The sequence below is a fragment of the Rhamphochromis sp. 'chilingali' genome (genome assembly GCF_963969265.1).
Source record: "Rhamphochromis sp. 'chilingali' genome assembly, chromosome: 1".
Classification (NCBI taxonomy): Eukaryota; Metazoa; Chordata; class Actinopteri; order Cichliformes; family Cichlidae; genus Rhamphochromis; species Rhamphochromis sp. 'chilingali'.
The window spans coordinates 13,944,260-13,965,876 of record NC_137929.1 but is presented as its reverse complement, the minus strand read 5'-3'; the positions used below and the strand labels follow the sequence as shown (position 1 = coordinate 13,965,876).

Genomic DNA, 21,617 nt, shown 5'->3' with positions numbered 1-21,617 from the left:
ATTCTCTCATCTGTCCAGTGTCAGCCATTCATTTTGTGCAAATGGTCAAGTCTTCCAAGTGTGCGTGCTTTTCCTTCTGAGTGCTTTTCCTTCAGCGTCTGTGTTACTCGCGTCCAGCAGATGGCAGTGTTTCACTGTCTGACGGCTGTCTGAAGCTTCAGCTGGATTATGCGTTTGCTATGTTTGCCATGTTACAGTGGGGAGGAAAAACTCCTTTTTAACAGGAATATCTAGACATGAGTGATTACTGCAGTGGGGCACTATCTGTGCTATCTATAAGAAATGTTAGCAACAATAAAACTCTGAGGATCAGGGCTCCATTTCACTCCAGTGTTCAGTGGCATTTTAAAAGAGTGAATACTGACGCTGAATGTCTTTGTAAAGCAAAAGCACTTTGTTAGCCTTTACAGAGCAAAGCTATGGATCAATGTGCAGTGAAGAAAAATCGAGGTGGCCAGTCTGTCCTTTCCTAACCAATCACAGAGCTCCTTACATTGCACCATGTGGCTAATTTGTGTTTTACTGATATTGCTGGGCTGCTGTCAATCATTTTGTCTTTATATTACAACAGAGCATTGACCTTTAACCTGTTTAATTCATACTGAGTATTTTTTTAAAAATGTATTGTCATAATAAATTCTGCCTCACTGAAACACCATTTTGCATTAGCCTCTATCACCTGACTTGTCACTGATGATATCACTGCATGAGCAGGCGAGCGGTAGTGGCGGGGGGGTGTAGGTGAAGCTCGTGAAGAACAAAATTCTGTACGAGCGGACGCAGTGAGTCCAATAACCAGGGGTAACTGGAAATAAGGTGTTGTAGGTTGGCTTCCACAGTGTAAAGAGACACTTCTCCCTCATGCTCTAACAGCTGGTAAATCAATTTAGAAGCAGAGTCGATAACGGCCTCCTGAAGCTCCCTAGGTGGGGTGACTGCCGCTGGATCCATATCTGGCTGGTCCGTACTGTCACGGCGGGTGAGGAGAGCCGTGTGAAAATAATAAATGAGGATCCAATCGCAGGCAGTAGTGGAGAAGTGAAGGTGGTTTATTGAACACAAAAATAAATATGGACAAACAGCAAATGGAGCACGAACTAAACTAGACTGGAAACAACTAAACTACAGAGCACAAACACACGGGTGAGACATGGTGGACACACAGACGGACCAGCAACTACAATGACAGAGGACACGACTTAAATACACAGAGAAACACAGGGGAATTACACACAGGTGGTGGACACAGCTGGGAATAATCACCAAGACGAGACAGAGGTCAAACTGAACACACTCACATGAGACGCAGACCTTCACAATAAAACAGGAACAAGAAACCATCACACTAAGACGCAGACTCGACATAGAGAGAGAGACAGAAAATGACACATGGAACTAAACTAAACCTGCAAAAACATGACAACTCAAAATACTGGGTCAAACTGACCCAGAACCGTGACAGACTTTCTATAATGTTTTGCTTGAGCATGTCCTGCTTTTCTGTAATGTTATTTCTACAGCCTCTTATTTCTAACCTCTTGTGTACCTCTTTTCAACCACTGGGAGGCGCTACAGCTTCATTCCTTTCACACTAAGGCAGCGGTAGGGAACTCCAGGCCTCGAGGGCCGGTGTCCCTGCAGGTTTTAGACGTTCCCTACCCCTGCACTAAGGCCTTTGAAATCTTCATTAACACTGAGCTTGAAATTTCTATCAGTCGAATGCAAAGGAGTCCTGTGGTTGTAGGACAGAGGTAGGGAACGTTAATCTGCCATCATTTAGATTATATGACAACAACCTTCAAATCTGAAGTCTCAGAAATCTGCTTCATGTACAAGTTCCTCCAATAATCAGGGCTAATATCACCAAATTGTACATAAACAGACTTTTACATGTTAAATATTTCTCAAATATGGGGAAAAAAACAATATAAAATACTATATTATTAACAAAATATCTTAAGATACAGCTACAAATTGCTTGAAACATCTGCAATGAAATATATAAAACAGCTTTATTGTCAGTGAGGACAAAGTTATAGTGATGCTGTGCTGGAGTGTTCAAAAGAAGACAGAGACATGAAGTATAAATATTGTATAATATTAAATATAAGAAAGAACAAAGTTATAAAAACATTAATAATTGAAATCTGCAACAATATTCACATAAAGTGTAAAATACAGAGTTAACTGTTTAATAGGTAAAGTTTAGGTCTTGCAGTCGAACAATGATCCCAAACACAGCAGCAAATCTACAGCAGAATAGCTGAAAAGCAAAGTCCAGACCTCAACCTGGGACATTCAGAGAGCTGTGCTTAAATAAATGCCCACAAAGCTCAAAGAACTGAAGCAACGTTGTAATGAAGAGTGGGCCAACATTCCTCCACAACAATATGAGAGACTGATAAAGTCAAGCAGAAAACAATTAGCTCACATTTGTGCTGCTAGAAGTGTTTCTAGTTATTCACAGGACTGTAGTTTGAATTTAAAGAAATGTGAAAGTGCACTGAAATTAACATAAAGTTATTGCAATTTAAAAAAAAATCAAGAAATCTAAGAGGAAGAAACAATGTAAACCACACAATTGTTTTCCTTATATTCTCCACACGGCAATGCACATAACAGACATAAAATATTTGCATTCATCAATAGAAAATATACAATTTTTCCATAGTCATAGCCAGGCCCGATTACTGCCAAACCTGTGCTGAATCAATCACTTAAACAGGACCTGTCTGACAAAGTAGAGTAGACCAAAAGATCCTCAAAAACTACACATCATGGCGCAATCCAAGGAAATTCAGAAGCAAATAAGAAACAAAGTAATTGAGATCTCTCAGTCTGGAGATGCAACGTCAAGATGAACAGAATCCAGTTTCTGGGATCCTGAAGGAGAATGTCTGGCCATCTGTTCACGACCACAAGCTGAAGTGCACTTGATCCAAAGCACACCAACAAGTCCACCTCTAAGCAGCTTAAGTAAAACAAAAGAAAGACTTTGGAATGGCTTAGCCAAAGTTCATACGTGAATCTGATTGAGGTGCTGTGACCTTGGAAAGGTGGTTCATACTCAAAACCCCTCCAGTGTGGCTGAATTACAACAATTTTGCAAAGATGAGTGGGCAGAAATTCTTCCACCACCTCGTAAAGGACTCATTGCCAGTTATCCCAAACGCTTTATTGCAGATGTTTCTACTCAGGGTGGCCCAACCAGTTATTAGGTTTAGGGGGCAATCACTTTTTCCACACAGGGCCATAATAATGGCCGCCTTAATAATAAATGCCTTGATTTAGGAACTACTTTTAATGTTTACTTGTGCTATTTTGCAAAAAATAAAATCTCTGCAAAAACATCAAAACTGCTGACCATCTGACCTCAATATGAAATTATTAATCTTTTGACAAAAAACATTTAGATTTGTAAAAATAAAGAAACCATAGAGGAACAAACAATGTTGTTTGCTACGTTCTAACATGGCAATCTAAATAACAGTAATGCAAACATATATATTTATCAATAAAAACAGATCGCCTTTTCACTGTTACAAAAGTCAAGTACATCAATGTTTGTTCAGCTTTCATAAATGTAAGTTTGTAAGTACATAGTACATTTTTTGGTCCAACTTCTTTTAATACATGCAACACATTTCAGAACATTTGGGACAGAGACAACAAAAGACTGGAAATACTTCGTAAAAATCTGGTGAAACACTTTAAAGCCAGTGGGATTAAATGGGAGACATAAAATTTAATACTAGACAAAGACCGATTGAATCATGAAGCAAAGAATTAATAACTAAATCACAAGTAGAAAATGTTATGCAGATATTATTGGATAGATTTTGGTGTAGAAAAAAATGACAAGAAATGAAAAATGAAAGTTATCTGGTCTTTTTCTTTAAAGAGTAGCCTACTGCAGAGCAGCAACACTGACAAAGACCATCATCACCAATACTGCAGCTAATACAATGATCCAGGAGGAAACTTGAAAAAGCAGGAAAAATGTGACACTGATCAAAATGAATACATCAATTATTGATCAAAGAGAAAATGCATACTAGCACAATGCATTGTTATTGCATCTCAGTTTCTCACCATCACTGATAATCTGACGTCTGCTGGACCTCAGGAATCGTCTCCATCACCTCTCTGTGAGGAGCAGAGAAACATCACTGTGGTTTCCCTTCTGTGTTAATAAATTGTCAACCCTTTGCTTGCCAGAACGCTGCCTGCGTCTGAATCCATCTGTTAGCCCTGACATTGGATACCTGGAAATCAGTGAAGGGACCATTAATGCTTCAACTTGTACACAGGTTTGAGAGCAACCACCCAAAAGCTTCTGCTAATAAACACTAGTCTGTGTTTGTGATGCAAATGTTTCTGGCTGTGTTCACAAACATTTAGTAAGGTGAGTGAGGAATATTAATACTTATTATTAGATCATTAGCAGACTGTAGAACTTGACTGCACGCCAAGGTGGCAGTTCAGCCATTTGATTCATGTTGCAGCAGCTCATGAGTGAATGAACATCGTGCAATAAAAGTACTTCTAGAAGTACATTTTTGCAAAAACGGACATTGTGGAGGAATGTAGGGAAGACACGAGGGAGCCCAATATTTTACTCAAACGTTAATCGCTGCATCACACAACTGAACATTCAAAGCGCCAAAACCTAACCCTCTCACTTCCCGTTACACTGGGTACGAGTGGAGCTACCTGGTGGTATGTACTTACATTTATTTAAATTTACTTGAGTAGGGTAGAGTCATGCTAATGACCTAATAATTTTATTCAGGTGTGTTGCAGCAGAGATACATTTCAAAGCTTCAGGACGCTGGCTCTCAAGGCCTGGAGTTTGACACCCCTGCTTTACACAAAGATGGGTTAAATCACAGTGCAAAGAATGAATGAATAAATGAAATATAAACAATAAATAATTATTAAATAGTCTTACACATCAATGTCATTGGTTGACTTTTGAAGTATTTGAATCCTTATTGGGTTCCCTGAGTGACAGAAGGATTAAAACACTTTAAAATCAGTACTGAAAATATGTGCAGACATTACTGGATAGATTTAGGGTTAGAATCAATAAATCACTATCATGTTAAACACTCTTAGAGTTCAAACCTTCGTAGAAACATAAGTCCAGTATTATGGAATGAAACCTAAAGGTGCATTTGAGGGTGCAAAACGTTTCGTCGGCATTGTTGTGTTTGTTTGGGAGAAAACTTACAAACATACAGTGCAGCACTTCAGAGTTACACTGCTAGCGATCGAAGATTTATGTAAATTCGACAAGCTAAACGCATTCTGTACTGTACAGCAGGAGTCCCCAACCTTTTTGCACCACAGACCACTTTAATGTCAGACGATATTTTCAGGGAACGACCTTTAAGGTGTAAGATGGAAACCTAAGCTAGAATAACACCCAACTAAATCCTAACTAATAATGGCAACACAAGAACTAAGCATATATTCAATATAATATAAGACCTCCAAAAACACACAACTCAAAATACTGGGTCACAGATCCAGCCCCCGACACATAACGCATAATAAACAGACAACCTGACAATGAACAAAAGGAAAGTCACACAATATATACACAAAGGGATGATAAGGGAAATGGAAACACATGAGGACACAGCAGGGACAAATTAGATGTGATGAGACAGGAGAAAGCAAAACTGAACACACTGAACACAGGACACGAGACTTTCCAAATAAAACAGGACACAAACTAAGAGACACGGCTCGACACACAGGGACCGGGGGCGAAACAGACATGGGAACACTGAGTGAATCACAAGGAGGGGAAACATCAACAAAACACAATGATGTGACTATGGTGACTATGGAGGAAGACCAAATACAGACGGGAAATTATTTTTGATGAAAGTAATATTAATTTGACTAATGGACAGGCAGTGATAAACAGCAAACAAGCTGCTTAGCTTTACAGTCTTTGTTTTATCATCTGCAACTCCTGCAGTGTGAAACAGTCTTGGTATGTCAAACATAAAAACATTTTAGATACCGCTTCATCAGGTTACATATATATACCGTATTTCTTCATCAGAGAATCTATAATGTATTAAACTAAAAGTGTACACCTGGTTTAAAGAGTATTAACTAAATAAGAACGTGACAACTTTCAGTCATTAATGTAGCAGAGACAGAGTCTGACTAAAGGGACATCACAGTGAGACCTGTTTGATCTGCAGACACAGTCTCTCTCTACTAAGAGTGTGTTTGACTTTAACTTTCACACAAAATGATTCAGCTCCTCTAAACCCTCCAACAAACATTTACAAATGCTTAGAAACATTTTGTGTTTCTAATTACTAATGTTCCCCAGCCCCAGCATTCCCACAAATCTGTCTGTTTCCTTTTTTAAGTTTCACTGTCTGTCTTCTAAACTTCGCTGATGCAGCTGGTCGTCTTTGTGTGAATCTGCGTGTGAAGGTAATCGAATCAGTATGTATTTTTTTCTGATAATATCAGCTGTGTGCAGCTTCGCTCCAGCACAAACCATAGCATTGTTCATGATGACAGATATGAACGAGGTTGACTTGTAACACCGCAGTTATGTGAGCCGTCATTTGTAAGCCTCTTAAACTTTCTTGCACTTTTACACAAAGTTTTATGGTAGTGCTTCTTCTTCTTTGGGGATTTTTGTTCAACAGACTGAAAAAAGCTGTAATATATTTTTGAAATATATTTAAATTGGTATTTAAAGGACTATAGCATATTCTAATTAGATTTATGATACTGTGTTAAGACAGTAAAATTGTGCATGTGTGTGTTTGTGTGTCTGTCTGAATTTTGCTGGTACTGCACTGATTGATGATCGTTGATGATCCACCTGACTAGTATAAGTTACAGGTTTATATAACAGAACAAATTTGATATCTGTAAAAATATTTTTTAAATTCTTGCTTACTAGCTGACACTAAATTTCTAACTGATTTCTCTTCTGGGACACCCACACTGTGTGCAGTTTCATCTCAGCCCACTGTGTGATTGCACATTAAAGGACATTTCTCCCCAAATTCAATAAGCTCAGTGGATTATTATAACAGCGTATCAACAATTCATTTAAGAAATCCTTCTTAGTTATTGTCATGAAAATCTCAGTGGATTCTTGATTTTGCTCGTCTACTCTACAGCCTGGATAGTTTCATTTCAAACTGCTGCCGTGTTTCTGCCAAATTAAAAAACAGTTCTACTCAAATTCAACAAGGTTCAGTTAATAAACAATGATCAACAAAAGATTTTGTTCATATTTCATTATATAATTCTGATCCATCAAAAATATTCCTTCTTAGAATAATCCTTTCTCTTATTGAAGATCGATTTATTTTTCTCATTTTGGTCATTCCTATTAACTCAGCCATTTCCTTAATCAATCCCACACCACCGCCCCCAAAACCATGGGAACACAGAGCAAGGAAAGCACAAAGTACACAAGAAGACGGGGACAATAAATACACACTGGATAATGAGACGAGAGGCAACGGGTGAGAGACATGATGCAGGAGAAAACTACAATAGTCACAGGAAGCAACAGTTAAAACAATAAAACAGGAAAACATGGAGAACAAGGCTTAAATTACATAGAGGAGAACAGACTGGACAGGGGAACATGAGATAGATAAATGCAGACGAGACTGAGACACTGATGGGAACAAATCATTAACCAAATGGGGGAAGTAAAACTCAAAGCTAAGTTCACAAGACATGAGACGATAAAAAAGAGGAAATGATACACAGAGACATACACAGACATGTAGAAAACAGAAAGGAAAATATAAGTGAATGGGAAACATGACAGATGGGGAAATCAGACAATGACAGACAAACAGAGAGACAAGACAGACAAAGGGACATAACTGAAGTACAGAAAGGGATCACAAAAGCAGATATTTAGTGTTACAAAACCAAGAAGACAAACTACAATATGAAAACAGGTTACATGGGATATAGTAAATCCTAAAGCAAACTATTAACCATCCTTATATACAAAGATCCAAACTAAAACACAAAAGACTCTCGAAAACAAAAAGGCATCACAAAACCCTGAGGAAAAAAACAGCAATCCTCCATCAGCTTCCGCTTCTCCTTTTCAGGGTCGCGGGGGCGCTGGAGCCTATCCCAGCTGTCATAGGGCGAGAGGCGGGGTACACCCTGGACAGGTTGCCAGTCTGTCGCAGGGCCAACACACAGGGATAGACAACGATTCGCACTCACATTCACTCACACATTCACACCTAGTGGCAATTTGGATTATCCAACTAAATATCCCCACAAGCTGCATGTCTTTGGACGGTGGGAGGAAGCCGGAGTACCCGGAGAGAACAGCGATCCTAACAAATAATATTGCAGTGGTTGGAGATGAAACTTTGCGGACATGTAGTAAATGGACTGATTCTTATATAGTGCTTTTCTACTCTCCTGGAGTTCTCAAAGTGCTCTATACAACAGGCCTCATTCACACAAGCACTTCTAAACACAAGTGCAAACTAATCATCAGAGGGCAACTTGGGGTTAGTATCTTGCCCAAGGATATTTGGCATGCAGGCTGGGGAAGCCAAGGTTCGAGCCACCAACCTTCCAATCAGCAGCTGATCTGCTCTACCACCTGAGCCACAGCCACCCACCCATCACAAGTGGGTGAGGCTGGTTCTGATATGGTGCTTTTCTACTCTGAGCATTCAAAGTGCTTCATACAAATGACTCATTCAAGGACTTTTCCTGTGCAGAAGAGTTTTCTATCTTGGGGTTAGTATCTCGTATCAAACAACCAACCTTCCAGTTACTTCGTGACCAGGGGCCTGTTCTTCGTACCTCGCTAAGTAAGTTAGCTGGATTTGATTGTTGACGATTTCGCGTGATCTTGGATCGTTCGGTTCCCCGAAGCTCATCCGGGACTTGCTGTCGTAGCAACAGAGCCGTAAGCGTAAACCTGCTCGGGAGCAGGTTTACTTTATGTAAACAGGATTAGATCGCGGCCACGCAGGTATGTCCGCTTCATTTATACGAAAGCAACAGCGATATTTCACCACTGTTTCACCATAAATAAATAACATCAATGTAACTAAAGATAATGCAGCACTTGATCCTTTTATTGATGTCACACAGATACATACAGGTCATTTCCTAAAAAAGGGAAATGTACTATTAACATTCTATTACATGTATGTGATTATTACAGATGTAATTCATATTTCAGAGTAGTAATTGTAAATTACTTCGTGTAATCAAGATGGGAGACCACGGCTATAAAAGCGAAGGTGGATTTGGGAAGCCTGTCGCAGCCATGTCCTGTCCGTATACGCGAGCCACCCATTGCGGAAGGTGCAAGATTGATAAGGAGAGTTTTCAGAATTCAGCGTATATTGCGGGACAGACAGGATCCTTTAGCTCAGCGCGACAGTGTGCTCATAGAGAGATATCGATATTCCCGTGAGGGTATTATTCACTTAACCAACTTGTTGATGAGGGGGTGCAGGACCACCACCTGTCTTTCTTTGCTCTGCCCTTTTCTTGGTTGCTGTTATAAACAAACAAACAGAGTATTTCAGGGTCTCTTTCCAAGAGACTAAAAGCAATATAAGTGATAAATATTACCATTCTGTAGAATATTCTTATATTTCACTTTTACTTGTTCCCATGTTCTAGTGGGTCCTGTTGTGGCTCTAATGTGAAAGGGGATATAATATAACATATTATAATATAATATAATGTAATATAATATTGGATAATATAGTGTGATATGAAATTACTTACGAGTTTAATTTGTCAGCAACTTTCTGCCAGCCCTCTCTCCTTGCTTTTGCAGCCTTTGCAGTGTTCCCTTGCGTTCTGATTAAACTCTGAAACTCCTGAAATCCCTCACTCAAGAGTTCTTGCTCTGCTGCCGAAAAATACCGAGCGCGCTCCTTCGACATTTTCGCCGACCAATCAAAGGGTTGCCGATCAATGTTTCTACTATCGATGCGTAGCCCCTGTTAAGCCACCCAGTGATCTCACATTACTTCATCCAGCTGTACTAATCGTCAACAGCAGGTGTGTTCGGAGAACCGGATTAGCGAGCTCACGGTTAGCGCGATGATTTGGTCTTGGATGTAGTAAGTGACGTACGAAGAACGGGCCCCTGCTCTAACTCCTGAGCTACAGACAGAAGAGGAGTTTGTTAAGAATTTTATGACAACTGTCAAAGTTTTTTTTCTATTGTTTATTAAATGAATCTTATTAAATTTGAGTAGAACGTTCCTTTTATTTCTCTGAAACCTTGCAGCTTTAGGTGGTTAAACTGCAAATATATAGAGAAGGTAACCCAGAGGAAGAATGCACAGAGACTTTAAGGTCAGCTATCAAGAATCATTTTTACGCATTTTGATGCAATGTTATGATATTTGATGTTGAAATTGATTAGAAACGACTAATTTCATTTCTACAGAATTATGCAGTGTGGGTGTCCAAGAAGATGAATTCAGAATTTCATGTCAACTATCATATATGATTGAATACAGAACCTTCATACACCTACCTGAAACCATTTAAATGACATTATTGAGTTCCTTCAAAGTTTCTCCGTTTGAACAATGTTGTTCTTTAATTTCTCGTGTCTCAAGCAGCAGTTTGAGGTGAAACTATGGATACATGAAAGAGCAGCTGAGCCAAATGAGAACTGAATTTCAACTATAAAAGATGATTTTCAGAAATATTTTACATTTTTTGAAGTTATTTTAGATTTGAATGAATCATGAATGAAGAAGCATTACCAGAAAAATTAAGAAGAAAAGACAACTTGAGTGAAAAACAAATGACACTGTGGCTTTATTTCTGTTAACTTCCTGAAAACCATGTGTGTTGTTATGTGTGTGATCAGCAAAAAGGGATAAGAAGCAGCACTACCGTAAAACTTGGCGTTGAAGCTCAAGTTTGGCAGATAACGGGTGGCAGGCGTGGCTCACACTTGACCACGGTGTTGGAGAAACTCTGAGCTCCGGGTCTTTATAATCACTCTGCGGAGCTCACAGAGACTGCAGGGAGGACAGGAGGACAGAGCAGACTTTGTGAATTACTTTTTATCTTAGATGTAATATAAATTCAACACAGGCCTCTGAGGAAAAGGATCGTGCTACAAACTTTTGTCTCTTCCAACAGAAAGCAGAGGAGTGGAGTTACTCAGAGACTGACTGGATTAAACACACCAAAGGTTTATATTCCAGTTGGACCGTATCTCTTACCAAGGTCTGCACTACGTATCAGGATTTGATCTTATTCAGGTAATATCAGGGTTCTTATAGGGGTTTGTTCACAATAGTAACTCATGCAGCCATTTTTCAGTCTCACTGACCAAACTTTTTACAACATGCTGCATTTTTAATAGTAAACTTCTGTTCAGTGCTTTTCCTGTCACACACTCATACATGTGTTTTGTCTGCAGCAGCAGCTGTGTTGTTGTTAGATTGTATTATCTGTTTAATCTCTTCAACATGGTTTTAGTTTTCTTTGTAAAGTCAGCAGCTCTGTCACTTTTCTCTGATTCCTCTTCTGCTCGACACTCAGCTGACACTCAGTTTCATTTCCACATTCATGAAGTTGTTGTCCAAGCGAATCATAGGCTCCATGATCGGTCAGCAAACTGTGTCCAGGCAGACAGGTTGGATAAGAATAACAGATTTATGTTTGATTACGCCCGTTTCCAATTCAGTTCCAGTCATTCCTGGCCCCAGGAGGTTGATGGGGGTGGGAGATGGGGGGCAGTGGGTTGTAAGCACAATGTAGATGAGTGGAGGCTTAATGTACTTAAACTTCCAGTCACAGTGAATCAGTGTGTGTCAGTGAATGCATCATGTGTGCTTCATGGCTCCATCTAGTGGACTGATAGTAGAAGTAGAGCAGCTGATGGCAGCTTCCTGTGCCTCACACTGCTGTCTGACTGCATTCAGCTGATATTTGGACAGCACACATGATGGAAAGGAGGATTTTGGTTTATGTGCACATGAATGATTTGTGTTTCCTCTGCAGGTGAAGGTAGAAAGTGTGTGTGAGCTGATGTGAACTGAGCAGCATGGATCAGTGTGAGGACAGAGAGGAGGGAGTCCCTCCCTCTAAAAGCACTCTGTGTGGGGAACATGAGAGCCAGACCAAAGCTCAGAGGTGAGATGACCATCTCTAACTGTCCATGACTCTTCTCCATGTCACAGCTCAGCACTCACATCACTGCTCCATCATTATTCACACTCATACCTCTGTGTGTGTTGTTTTAAAGCCCAGAGCTGTGGGGCGTACCAGGCTCAGCTGGACATAACCCTGAAACTAATCCAGAACCTGGACCTGAACCCAGCTGTGTTTCCTTAAAGAGCAACATGTCGAAGGGTGTTGGTGTAAAATTTAACAAAAGACTGTTATGTGACAAAGAGTAAGTACATTATTTTTATGAGATTGTTCATCATGTCTTTAATTTAATATTTCCAGTTTTTCCTTCCTGTCTCATGAAGCTGTGACATTTATTGTTTTTCTTTTAGGATCAATAAGAGGCCAGAATCTCCTGGACCTGAACCCAGCTGTGTTTCCTTAAAGAGCAACGAGTCGAAGGTTTTTGATATAAACTTTAAAGGCTGTTCTTCTGCTGCTGAGAGGTAATGTGTGTCTAGATGTTGTTCCTGACTCTGTATTTCTGAATAAATCCTCATGTTTAATATCAGCTCAGCTCTTTTTCACACACATTTCTATGTTGGTATGTGAAGCGGTGTGTGTTGGAGTGTTTCCACAAACACAGCAGTCAGAGTGGAAAGAGTGGATGTTGTAGGAGGTGTTTGTGTAGTGAAGAGGCTGAGTGTCTGTAGGACTCCAGCTGCTCCAGCAGGTGTCTCCTTTGTGCTTTGCTTCAAACACAGTGTAGGGAGGAGCTTCCACTCAGGTGTTTCAGGTGTTGCTGGATGGAGGAGGACAAATAGTTTTTCCCTTCAGTGACACTTCAGCAGCTCAATGTTCTGGGAGATGTTTGTCTTTATGAAGGTTTATGGATTCTTGTTCTTACTTTGGTTAAACTGAGCAATACATTTTCCATCTAACATTTAAAGTAAATTTCCAGGTGAATAAAAGATCTGCAGCTGCAGCCTCTGTGATGTTTCACAGTCTGAAAGTAACAAATTCAACCAGAGTTCAAACAAAGGCTTAATATACGTGTGTGTTTGATATAATGTCAACAAGTACAAACAGGTGTTCTTACAGGTCTTAATCACAGAGGTCTGATAAGTCTGGTGACTTTCACACTCAGCAATTTTGCTGCCTTTTATTTTATATTGGCCTTTTTAAAGCCCTTCAAAGTCTCCCACATTCATACAGAGCTTTTAACACCAAACTCCTTTACAGTCCTTCTCCTCTCACACACGATCACACGACTGATTTGTCTGCAGCAGCTGTGTTACTGCTAGTATTTTGTTATGTGTGTAATCTCCTCATATTGTTCCTGTGGTTTAGTTTGACTTCCTTCTGCAAACTCAGCTGCTCTGTTGCTGATACACGTCTCCATGAATATGATTGATCAGATGCTGCCAACACCATGTGTTTCATGTGAGCGCTCAGCTGAAACCCTGGGTTGACTTATCGAGTTAATAACAAGCTTCACGTGACTGTGAATGCTAAAGTGAATCAGATAAAGGAACGAGACCCTGCTAATGTTGGACTCACTTCTTAGTGTAGATCCCAGGAGGAAGTTCAACATAGCCATTCTTTGTGCTAGCTCGACCAAACCTGAGACCACAGTGCAGGATAATGATCATCATCTGTCTCTGTCAAGGACATTTAAAATCCACAAATAACAAACATAATTATATTTGATCATTAAAAATATGTTTTCACTTAAAAAAGCATGAGCACACTGGTGGATTACAGAAACATGAAAACTCGTTAACAGTAAAGTTAATTTAGGCGTAAACAAAGTGTCAAACATACTTAAGTAGAAGGACTGATGATTGTGTTAACCCTCAAATGGGCTGTACAACATTATATAGGGAGACAAAAACAGAGATTATCGTAGCCATCGCTCTCTCGCATGGACGTGGCAGTCTTGCTGTCTGCTGCGAATCCTCCCCGTACCTCCGTGACCTCGTCTGGTATCTGCTCCCTCCTCTGTAAGATACAGTAAAGGAAAACACGTCTCTGCCTAGTCTTGAAAATCTAATCTTATCATCCATTGTTCTTCTAGGGCCTCTTCTTCTTGTGGCCTCAGCTAACTGCTAATATTTAAATGGCTAACACTAACATGTGTGCCAGCCAGGTTAACATTTATGATGAACTATGATTAATTAACTGATGTTGAAACTGGAGCTTTACTGACCTCTGAAATTCCTCCTAAAGTGTTATTCAGTGTTGTGACAGTCAGCTGCTTCAGCTGCTGCTGGGATGGGCTGTGGCAAAGAGAACAGAGAAAATCCAAATCAGAGTTTTTCTCTGAATTAAAAGCAAGGAAACAACAATATATTCTACATGGTGAAACTGATGGTTTCTGGTGTTTGGGTCTGTTTTTCTGTATTTATGCAGATAAAGTGTAAACTCAGATGAATTATACCATCAAATGTTAAAGGAAAATATCAGGATGAGTGTCTGTGAGCTGAGAAGGACGTGAAGCGAGCAGTTTATCCCAGAGCTGAAGCTGCTCTGTGTGCAGAGATGAGCTCAGATTCCTGCTGTGATTGATCAACAGTCACAGAAATGTAGACTTGTAGTTATTACTGCAGTATGGTCACAGCAGATACTGATAAACATGTATTATGAGGATGGATGATCAAGTTTCTCACTCTCTCCTTTAAATCTCAGTTTTTTCTTCTTCACAGTTTATCTGTTAATTTATTAATGAATAACACTGAAAGAGTTTCTGTTATATTTCCCCTTGAACATCAGCTTATTAGGGCGGCATTAGGAAATAGCCCCCCTCCAAAGAATGAATAAATGAATGATGATAATAATAAAATGATTCAAAAGCAGAGCTCAGAGTGGTAGAATGGTCAAACATGGATCCACGGGTGGTTCAACTGCATTTGGTGACGTGACCAAAGCAAATCTTTCAAATAATCCCACCATCAACGGGATGTTGTCTCCTTTACTACGGTTACTTTACTTGGTCACCGTGTGAATTTCTTTGAAATGAACCAAATTCTTTTATTTGTTGGTTGTTGCATATTTAACCTCTACAGTCAGGAAAGGAGGAGATGAGGCCTCAACAATGTTGGGTTGTAGCTGTGGTTCAGGTTAGAGTGAGTGTCCATGGAATAAATGTAAGTCAGTGAACTGGAAACATGACTGTGTTCAAACTTTGTTTCCTTTTTATAATGAGTCTAATCAAAGGTGGACAGAAGTATCTCCACTGTGACTTTTCTGTGTCACCATCAGAGCTTCTGCACAGTGTGGAGAAAGATCCAGAAGCAGAGCTGGACTGCAGACAGCCAGTCAGAGCAGCTGTGTACAAAGTAAGACTGAACATCTGTCTGCTGATGGACTCATTTCTGAAAACTGGACTTCTTGTGTTGTTCAGACATTGAAGAGTTTTCTTTCTCTTTAGTCTCATTGTTTTTCTTTCTTTCAGCAGATGTTGGTCTGCAGGAGGTTTTAGATGAACATAAGATCAGTCTGAGGAGGAGATGTGAACGTGTGACTGAAGGAAGTGATGAAACAGGAAGTAGAACCCTCCTCAACACCATCTACACTGAGCTCTACATCACAGAGGGACAGAGTGAAGAGGTTCATACCCAACATGAGGTGAGGCAGCTGGAGACAGCTTCCAAGATGGACGCCCTCCATGACGCTCCAATCAGGTGCCAGGACATCTTTAAAGCCTTACCTGACCAACAGAGACCCATCAGAGTGGTTCTGACCAACGGCGTGGCTGGTGTTGGAAAAACCTTCTCAGTGCAGAAGTTCACTCTGGACTGGGCAGAGGGCTTGGAGAACCAACATGTCAGTGTGGTGGTTCTGCTTTCATTCAGGGAGCTGAACCTGATCAGAGGTGAGCAGTACAGTCTTCTGGAGCTGCTCCATGTTTTCCATCCAACATTACAGAAGGTCACAGCAGAGAAGCTGGCTGTCTCTCAGCTTTTGTTCATCTTTGACGGCTTGGATGAAAGCAGACTTTCATTGGATTTCACCAACAGGAAGCTGCTGTCTGATGTCACACAGAAGTCATCAGTCAGCCAGCTGCTGACAAACCTCATCCAGGGGAATCTGCTTCCCTCGGCTCTCGTCTGGATAACTTCCCGACCCGCAGCAGCCAATCAGATCCCTCCTACATGTGTTGACAGGCTAACAGAAGTACGAGGCTTCACTGACGCCCAGAAGGAGGAGTACTTCAGGAGGAGATTCAGTGATGAAGAGCTGTCCAGCAGAATCATCTCCCACATGAAGACATCCAGGAGCCTCCACATCATGTGTAGTATCCCAGTCTTCTGCTGGATCACTGCTACAGTTCTGGAGCACATGTTGACTACAGAGCAGAGAGGAGAGCTGCCCAAGACCCTGACTGACATGTACTCACACTTCCTGCTGGTTCAGACAAAGAGGAAGAAGAACAAGTACCATGAGGGACATGAGACGAGTCCACAGGAGCTGACGGAGGCTGACAGGGAAGTTCTTCTGAAGCTGGGGAGGCTGGCGTTTGAACATCTGGAGAAAGGAAACATCATGTTCTACCAAGAAGACCTGGAGCAGTGTGGTCTGGATGTGACAGAGGCCTCGGTGTACTCAGGAGTTTGTACAGAGATCTTCAAAAGAGAGTGTGTGATCTTCCAGAAACCAGTCTACTGCTTTGTTCATCTGAGCATTCAGGAGTTTCTGGCTGCTGTCTACATGTTCCACTGTTTCACCAACAGGAAGACAGAGGTGCTGAAGATGTTTCTAAAATCACAATCTTTCACCAAGATGATTTTCAATCTTTTTGATAACAAAGATCTCCAATCACTTGATGTATTTCTGAGGAGAGTCATGGAGAAATCCCTCCAGAGTAAAAACGGCCACCTGGACCTGTTTGTTCGCTTCCTTCATGGCCTCTGTCTGGAGTCCAACCAGAGACTCTTAGTAGGTCTGCTGGGTCAGACAGAGATCAGTCCAGGAACCATCCAGAGAGTCATCAACAACCTGAAGAAGATGAACAGTGATGAAATCTCTCCTGACAGAAGCATCAACATCTTCCACTGTCTGATGGAGATGAACGACCTCTCATTATTTCAGGAGATCCAAGAGTTCCTGAAGTCAGAGAAGAAACTCTCTGAGATCCAGTGCTCAGCTCTGGCCTTCATGCTGCAGATGTCAGAGGAGGTTCTGGATGAGTTGGACCTGCAGAAGTACAAAACATCAAAGCGGGGACGACAGAGACTGATTCCAGCTGTGAGGAACTGCAGAAAGGCTGGGTGAGTCCAGATGTGATCATTAACATCATTGATCAGTGTAGGTTAGTAGTTTAATGTTGAAAATAAAATCAGATTGTAACCACAAAGTGTTTGTGTCCGTACGCTGCAACCTTCCACACCATTCCTTTATTGTACAGACTCAGCAGCAGCTCCATGGATCCCAAATCCAAGAGTGGAGAACAGATTTGAAGTGTGTCACATCCATGCAGTCACAGCTGTTTCCACCATGTTTCCACTGATATTAATCCTGTTCAATGACACGTTTCATATCAGTGAATATGTTCTTTAGGACGTCCACTGACATGTTTAAGTGTCCTGCTGGAAATCACTCAAATCATCCATGAAATCCATGAAAAATCCTTTTAGTGTTTCTAACTTCACCCTCTGTCCTCTCTCTCTCTCCATCCTCCTCACTGCTTCTTTCACTGATAATCACACAAACATCGTATTCAGCTACAAAATAACACAATAATATCATCTGATGATCATTATTATAAGAGCAGGATCCATATTTGATATCAGAGTAACACACTGCTTGGTTATGTGCAGTCATCATCAGTGACTGTGGGTCAAACAGAAGCTCTCTGATTGGTTGCTGACCTTGGTCACCTGTCCACTCTCACCTGTTTGTGTTTGCTCTCTCTTTGCTGTCTCCATCCTCTCTCTCCTTTCTCTCCCTCTCTGTCTTTGTACGTCACTCAGGTCCAATGGAAACAGTGACATTTACAAACCAATCAAAGACAAACTGATCCATGTCAGGTTATAACAATATTCAAAGTGAATACAGGCTGCTGCTGGACACAGACAGGTAACATCATTTTGACTTGCTGTCACCTGGATCTGGACTCATAAACACTGAAGCCCTGAACAGGAATACAAATCATTTTCTGCCAACTAGCGACACACCAGCAGATAATGGCTCAGAAAGCTCAAATGAGCCAATCATTTCTGTGTTTAGTTCCCCTGAAATCAGATCTGATATCAGCAGCTCTGAGTTCATTCATCATTATTGTCCAGTGATGAGATTTCTGCTCCGTTTGGTAACAGTCAGCAGGTTTTTCCTGCGTGTGGACGTGAACAGTCGTACCTGACAGCAGGTAGCAAACAGAGATCATCTTTCCAGCTGGAACTCTTCACTGAGCTGAACTCATTCAAAATGTTCTGGAGTCAAAACAGGAAACAGTCCAAATGTGTGTCTTCACTCTGACTCTGGATCAGATCTCAGTGACAGACTGTGGACATTATGGAAGCCTAAATGTGACACCATCTTCCTCCTTCATCTGCAGATTAAAGCCAAACAAAGATTCTCATTAAAAGTCTGCAGGTCTGAGAGAGACTCAATCGTTGTGTCATGTCAAACACAGTAAGAGGAGCTGAAGCACAGATGTGAAGAGCAGATTCATCAGATTATGACCTCACTCTGTTTTGTCTTCATATACATTCAGTCTGTGTTTATAATGCAGATTTTCTGCTTTTATAATAACACATTTTATATTTTCTATCATCACAGACTGACTGAGTGTCGACTCTCAGAGTCTCACTGTGAAGTTGTGGCCTCAGCTCTGAAGTCCAACCCCTCCCATCTGACAGAGCTGGACATGAGTTGGAATGATGGCCTCCAGGATTCAGGTGTGCTTCTGTGTGCTGGACTGGAGAGTCCAAACTGTCGACTGGAGACTCTGAGGTGAGTTCACTGACTGCGGCTGTTGTTGTTTTTCTATATTTCAGGTCTTTGATTGATGTTTGAAACTTTCTTTAGTTCCTAAATGTTCAGGATGTGTCTGAATGGTAAATGGCCTGTATTTATATAGCGCTTTTACTAGTCCATAGGACCCCAAAGCGCTTTACATATCCAGTCATCCACCCATTCACACACACATTCACACACTGGTGATGGCAGCTACATTGTAGCCACAGCCACCCTGGGGCGCACTGACAGAGGCGAGGCTGCCGGACACTGGCGCCACCGGGCCCTCTGACCACCACCAGTAGGCAACGGGTGAAGTGTCTTGCCCAAGGACACAACGACCGAGACTGTCCGAGCCGGGGCTCGAACCGGCAACCTTCCGATTACAAGGCGAACTCCTAACTCTTGAGCCACGATCGCCCTGAAGACAAATGTGAAGAAGTTTGAGTGCTTTCAGAAATGTTGTCTTTCCAAACGACTGAACAACAGTTTTTCCTTTTGGCTCCAAACAGAAGTGACAGACTTGAGCAGGGTTCATTTAAAGGCTGACAGAAGTGGAGTGGTGACGGGGAGATGTTTGACAGGACAGTGTTTCAGCCTCCACAGGTTCATGTTGTGCTCCATCAGTCAGTGAAGATGAAGTCGGTGCTGATGAGGCTGTAGAGTGTGTGAGGGATGTGAATGAGGATGATGAAGATCTGATGATAGCAGATAAAAACAGGCTGCAGAGACTTTGAGCCATACAGGGCACACAGTGTGTGTACAGAACAGCTGAAATCATTATGGAGGCCTCACTGGAATATGGAAGCATCACAGTACAGCTTCAGTGAAGCTTTAAAGTCTCTGATATGAGATGAGAAATGAAGCAGCCAGAGCTTTTTCATGAGTGGAAACCCACTGTGACTGTGAGCTGCTGCTACAGCCTCCAGATTAGCCAGCAGCTCATCCTGCTCAACTTTAATGGAAGTGTGATGTTTTCAGCTGGAGTGATGGTCAGGGTGGCCTCCCTCTCCTCTTCTTCTCCTCTTCCTCTTTCATTTGTAAAGCCACTTCTGCTGCTTTCATTCATTTGGAAGTCCTGTAGTTGAGTTTGGGAGAGACTAACAGCCTCGGCAGCAGAGGGGAGAAAGGCTGTAACACCACCACTTTACTCTGTTCTACCTGTCACATCATTTTATCAGGAAACAAATATGCTCATGTTTTTACTATGTCTGTCTTGAAGATGTAAGAAGATCACATGGTGCTTTTATTATTGGTAGGGCTGCTCAATTAATCGAATTTTAATCACAATTACGATCTGGGCTTTCAACGATCATTAAAAATGACTGAGCCGATTATTAGCCCCTCCTTCATTTATCCGCGACACATTAAAGGCCGGTCCGTGAAAATATTGTCGGGCATAAACTGGTCCGTGGCGCAAAAAAGGTTGGAGACCGCTGATTAAGAGGACCCGAGGGAAGCTCGGAAAGCTAAGCAGAAGTTATTTGGAGAGGAGAGTGACTGCCGTTGGTTGAAAAGAGAGGTTAAAAACAAAAAACTTCAGTGGTGTTGCACACTATTATTTTTTAAAGTCATTGTTAACCCTTTAAATCCGGTCAGAGCAGCATGCTCCGTTTTGTGTAACTATTTTTAAATCCCTGTAGAACCTGAACCATGTAAGCTAGCGCAATAATTTGTTTGCATATGAAACCAGAGGAGTTGTACTTACATCTTGTGCCATCAGCTTGTCCTCGGTCACGGTTTCGTTCCACATATAGCTTTGCAAAAATTGCATAAAAAGCGCTTGCAGGAACAAAAGCATAATATTCCAGAAACACGCTTCGCCGATCCAATCAGCTGTTCGTAACACTTCCCACATTGAAAAAGTCGTCAGCGCAACTATCACATGTCCGCCATTTCCTGGCCGAAACCGGAAGTGATGTCATTTTTGCGGAAATGTAGTTTTTTTTACTTGTAGGCCTTAAAAACCTATACTGGTCATGTTTGACTTTTCTGAATAGTTTCTGGGATGCTTAGAACTCGAATTGCACTGCTGGAAATTGTTTATTTTGATGCACATGCTGTTTTCTTTGCAAATTTGCATCATAGGATTGTTTTTTCGTTTTTCCTGCAGTATATAAAAATTGGTGTATCTCCAAAATAAAACTATGAAGACACTCACAATAAGTTTCCTGTTATTGTAAACTATTTTTTGCAACTTTTTTGTATTTAAAGTTTTGAGGGATAAGCCTCTTAAATTTCTCCAAGTAGAAATATATGTAAAAAAACAAAAACTATTTTCAATTTTTTTGTAGTTTATTGCACTTTTTTGCAATTAATGTAGTTACTATGGACTTAATGTATACATATTATTAAAATATGGGCTATAACAGTTATATAGAAACTTGAAATGCTCCCACAAATGGCACTACAGCATGTAAAAATATAATATAAGCTCTGGCGGACTTGGTGCTATAGTAGGTCTTAAAGGGTTAAATAAATATCGTCAAATAATCGAGATCTCAATTTCAGTG

The 21,617-nt window shown here is 41.0% G+C and overlaps 2 protein-coding genes across 2 annotated transcripts in view; both read left to right on the top strand.

Moving 5' to 3' along the window:
- Window positions 1-21,617, top strand: part of LOC308393807 (uncharacterized protein) — an 810,936-nt gene that overhangs the window by 216,177 nt on the left and 573,142 nt on the right. The gene's annotated exons all lie outside the window — the stretch shown is intronic.
- LOC308400020 (protein NLRC3-like) lies at window positions 15,020-19,105 on the top strand (the record flags this gene model as incomplete). The annotated part of the gene is made up of 4 exons (XM_080887482.1): window positions 15,020-15,126; window positions 15,409-15,485; window positions 15,605-17,417; window positions 18,928-19,105. The coding sequence occupies 4 exons, from the start codon at window positions 15,020-15,022 to the stop codon at window positions 19,103-19,105; spliced, it is 2,175 nt and encodes a 724-aa protein (XP_080743608.1).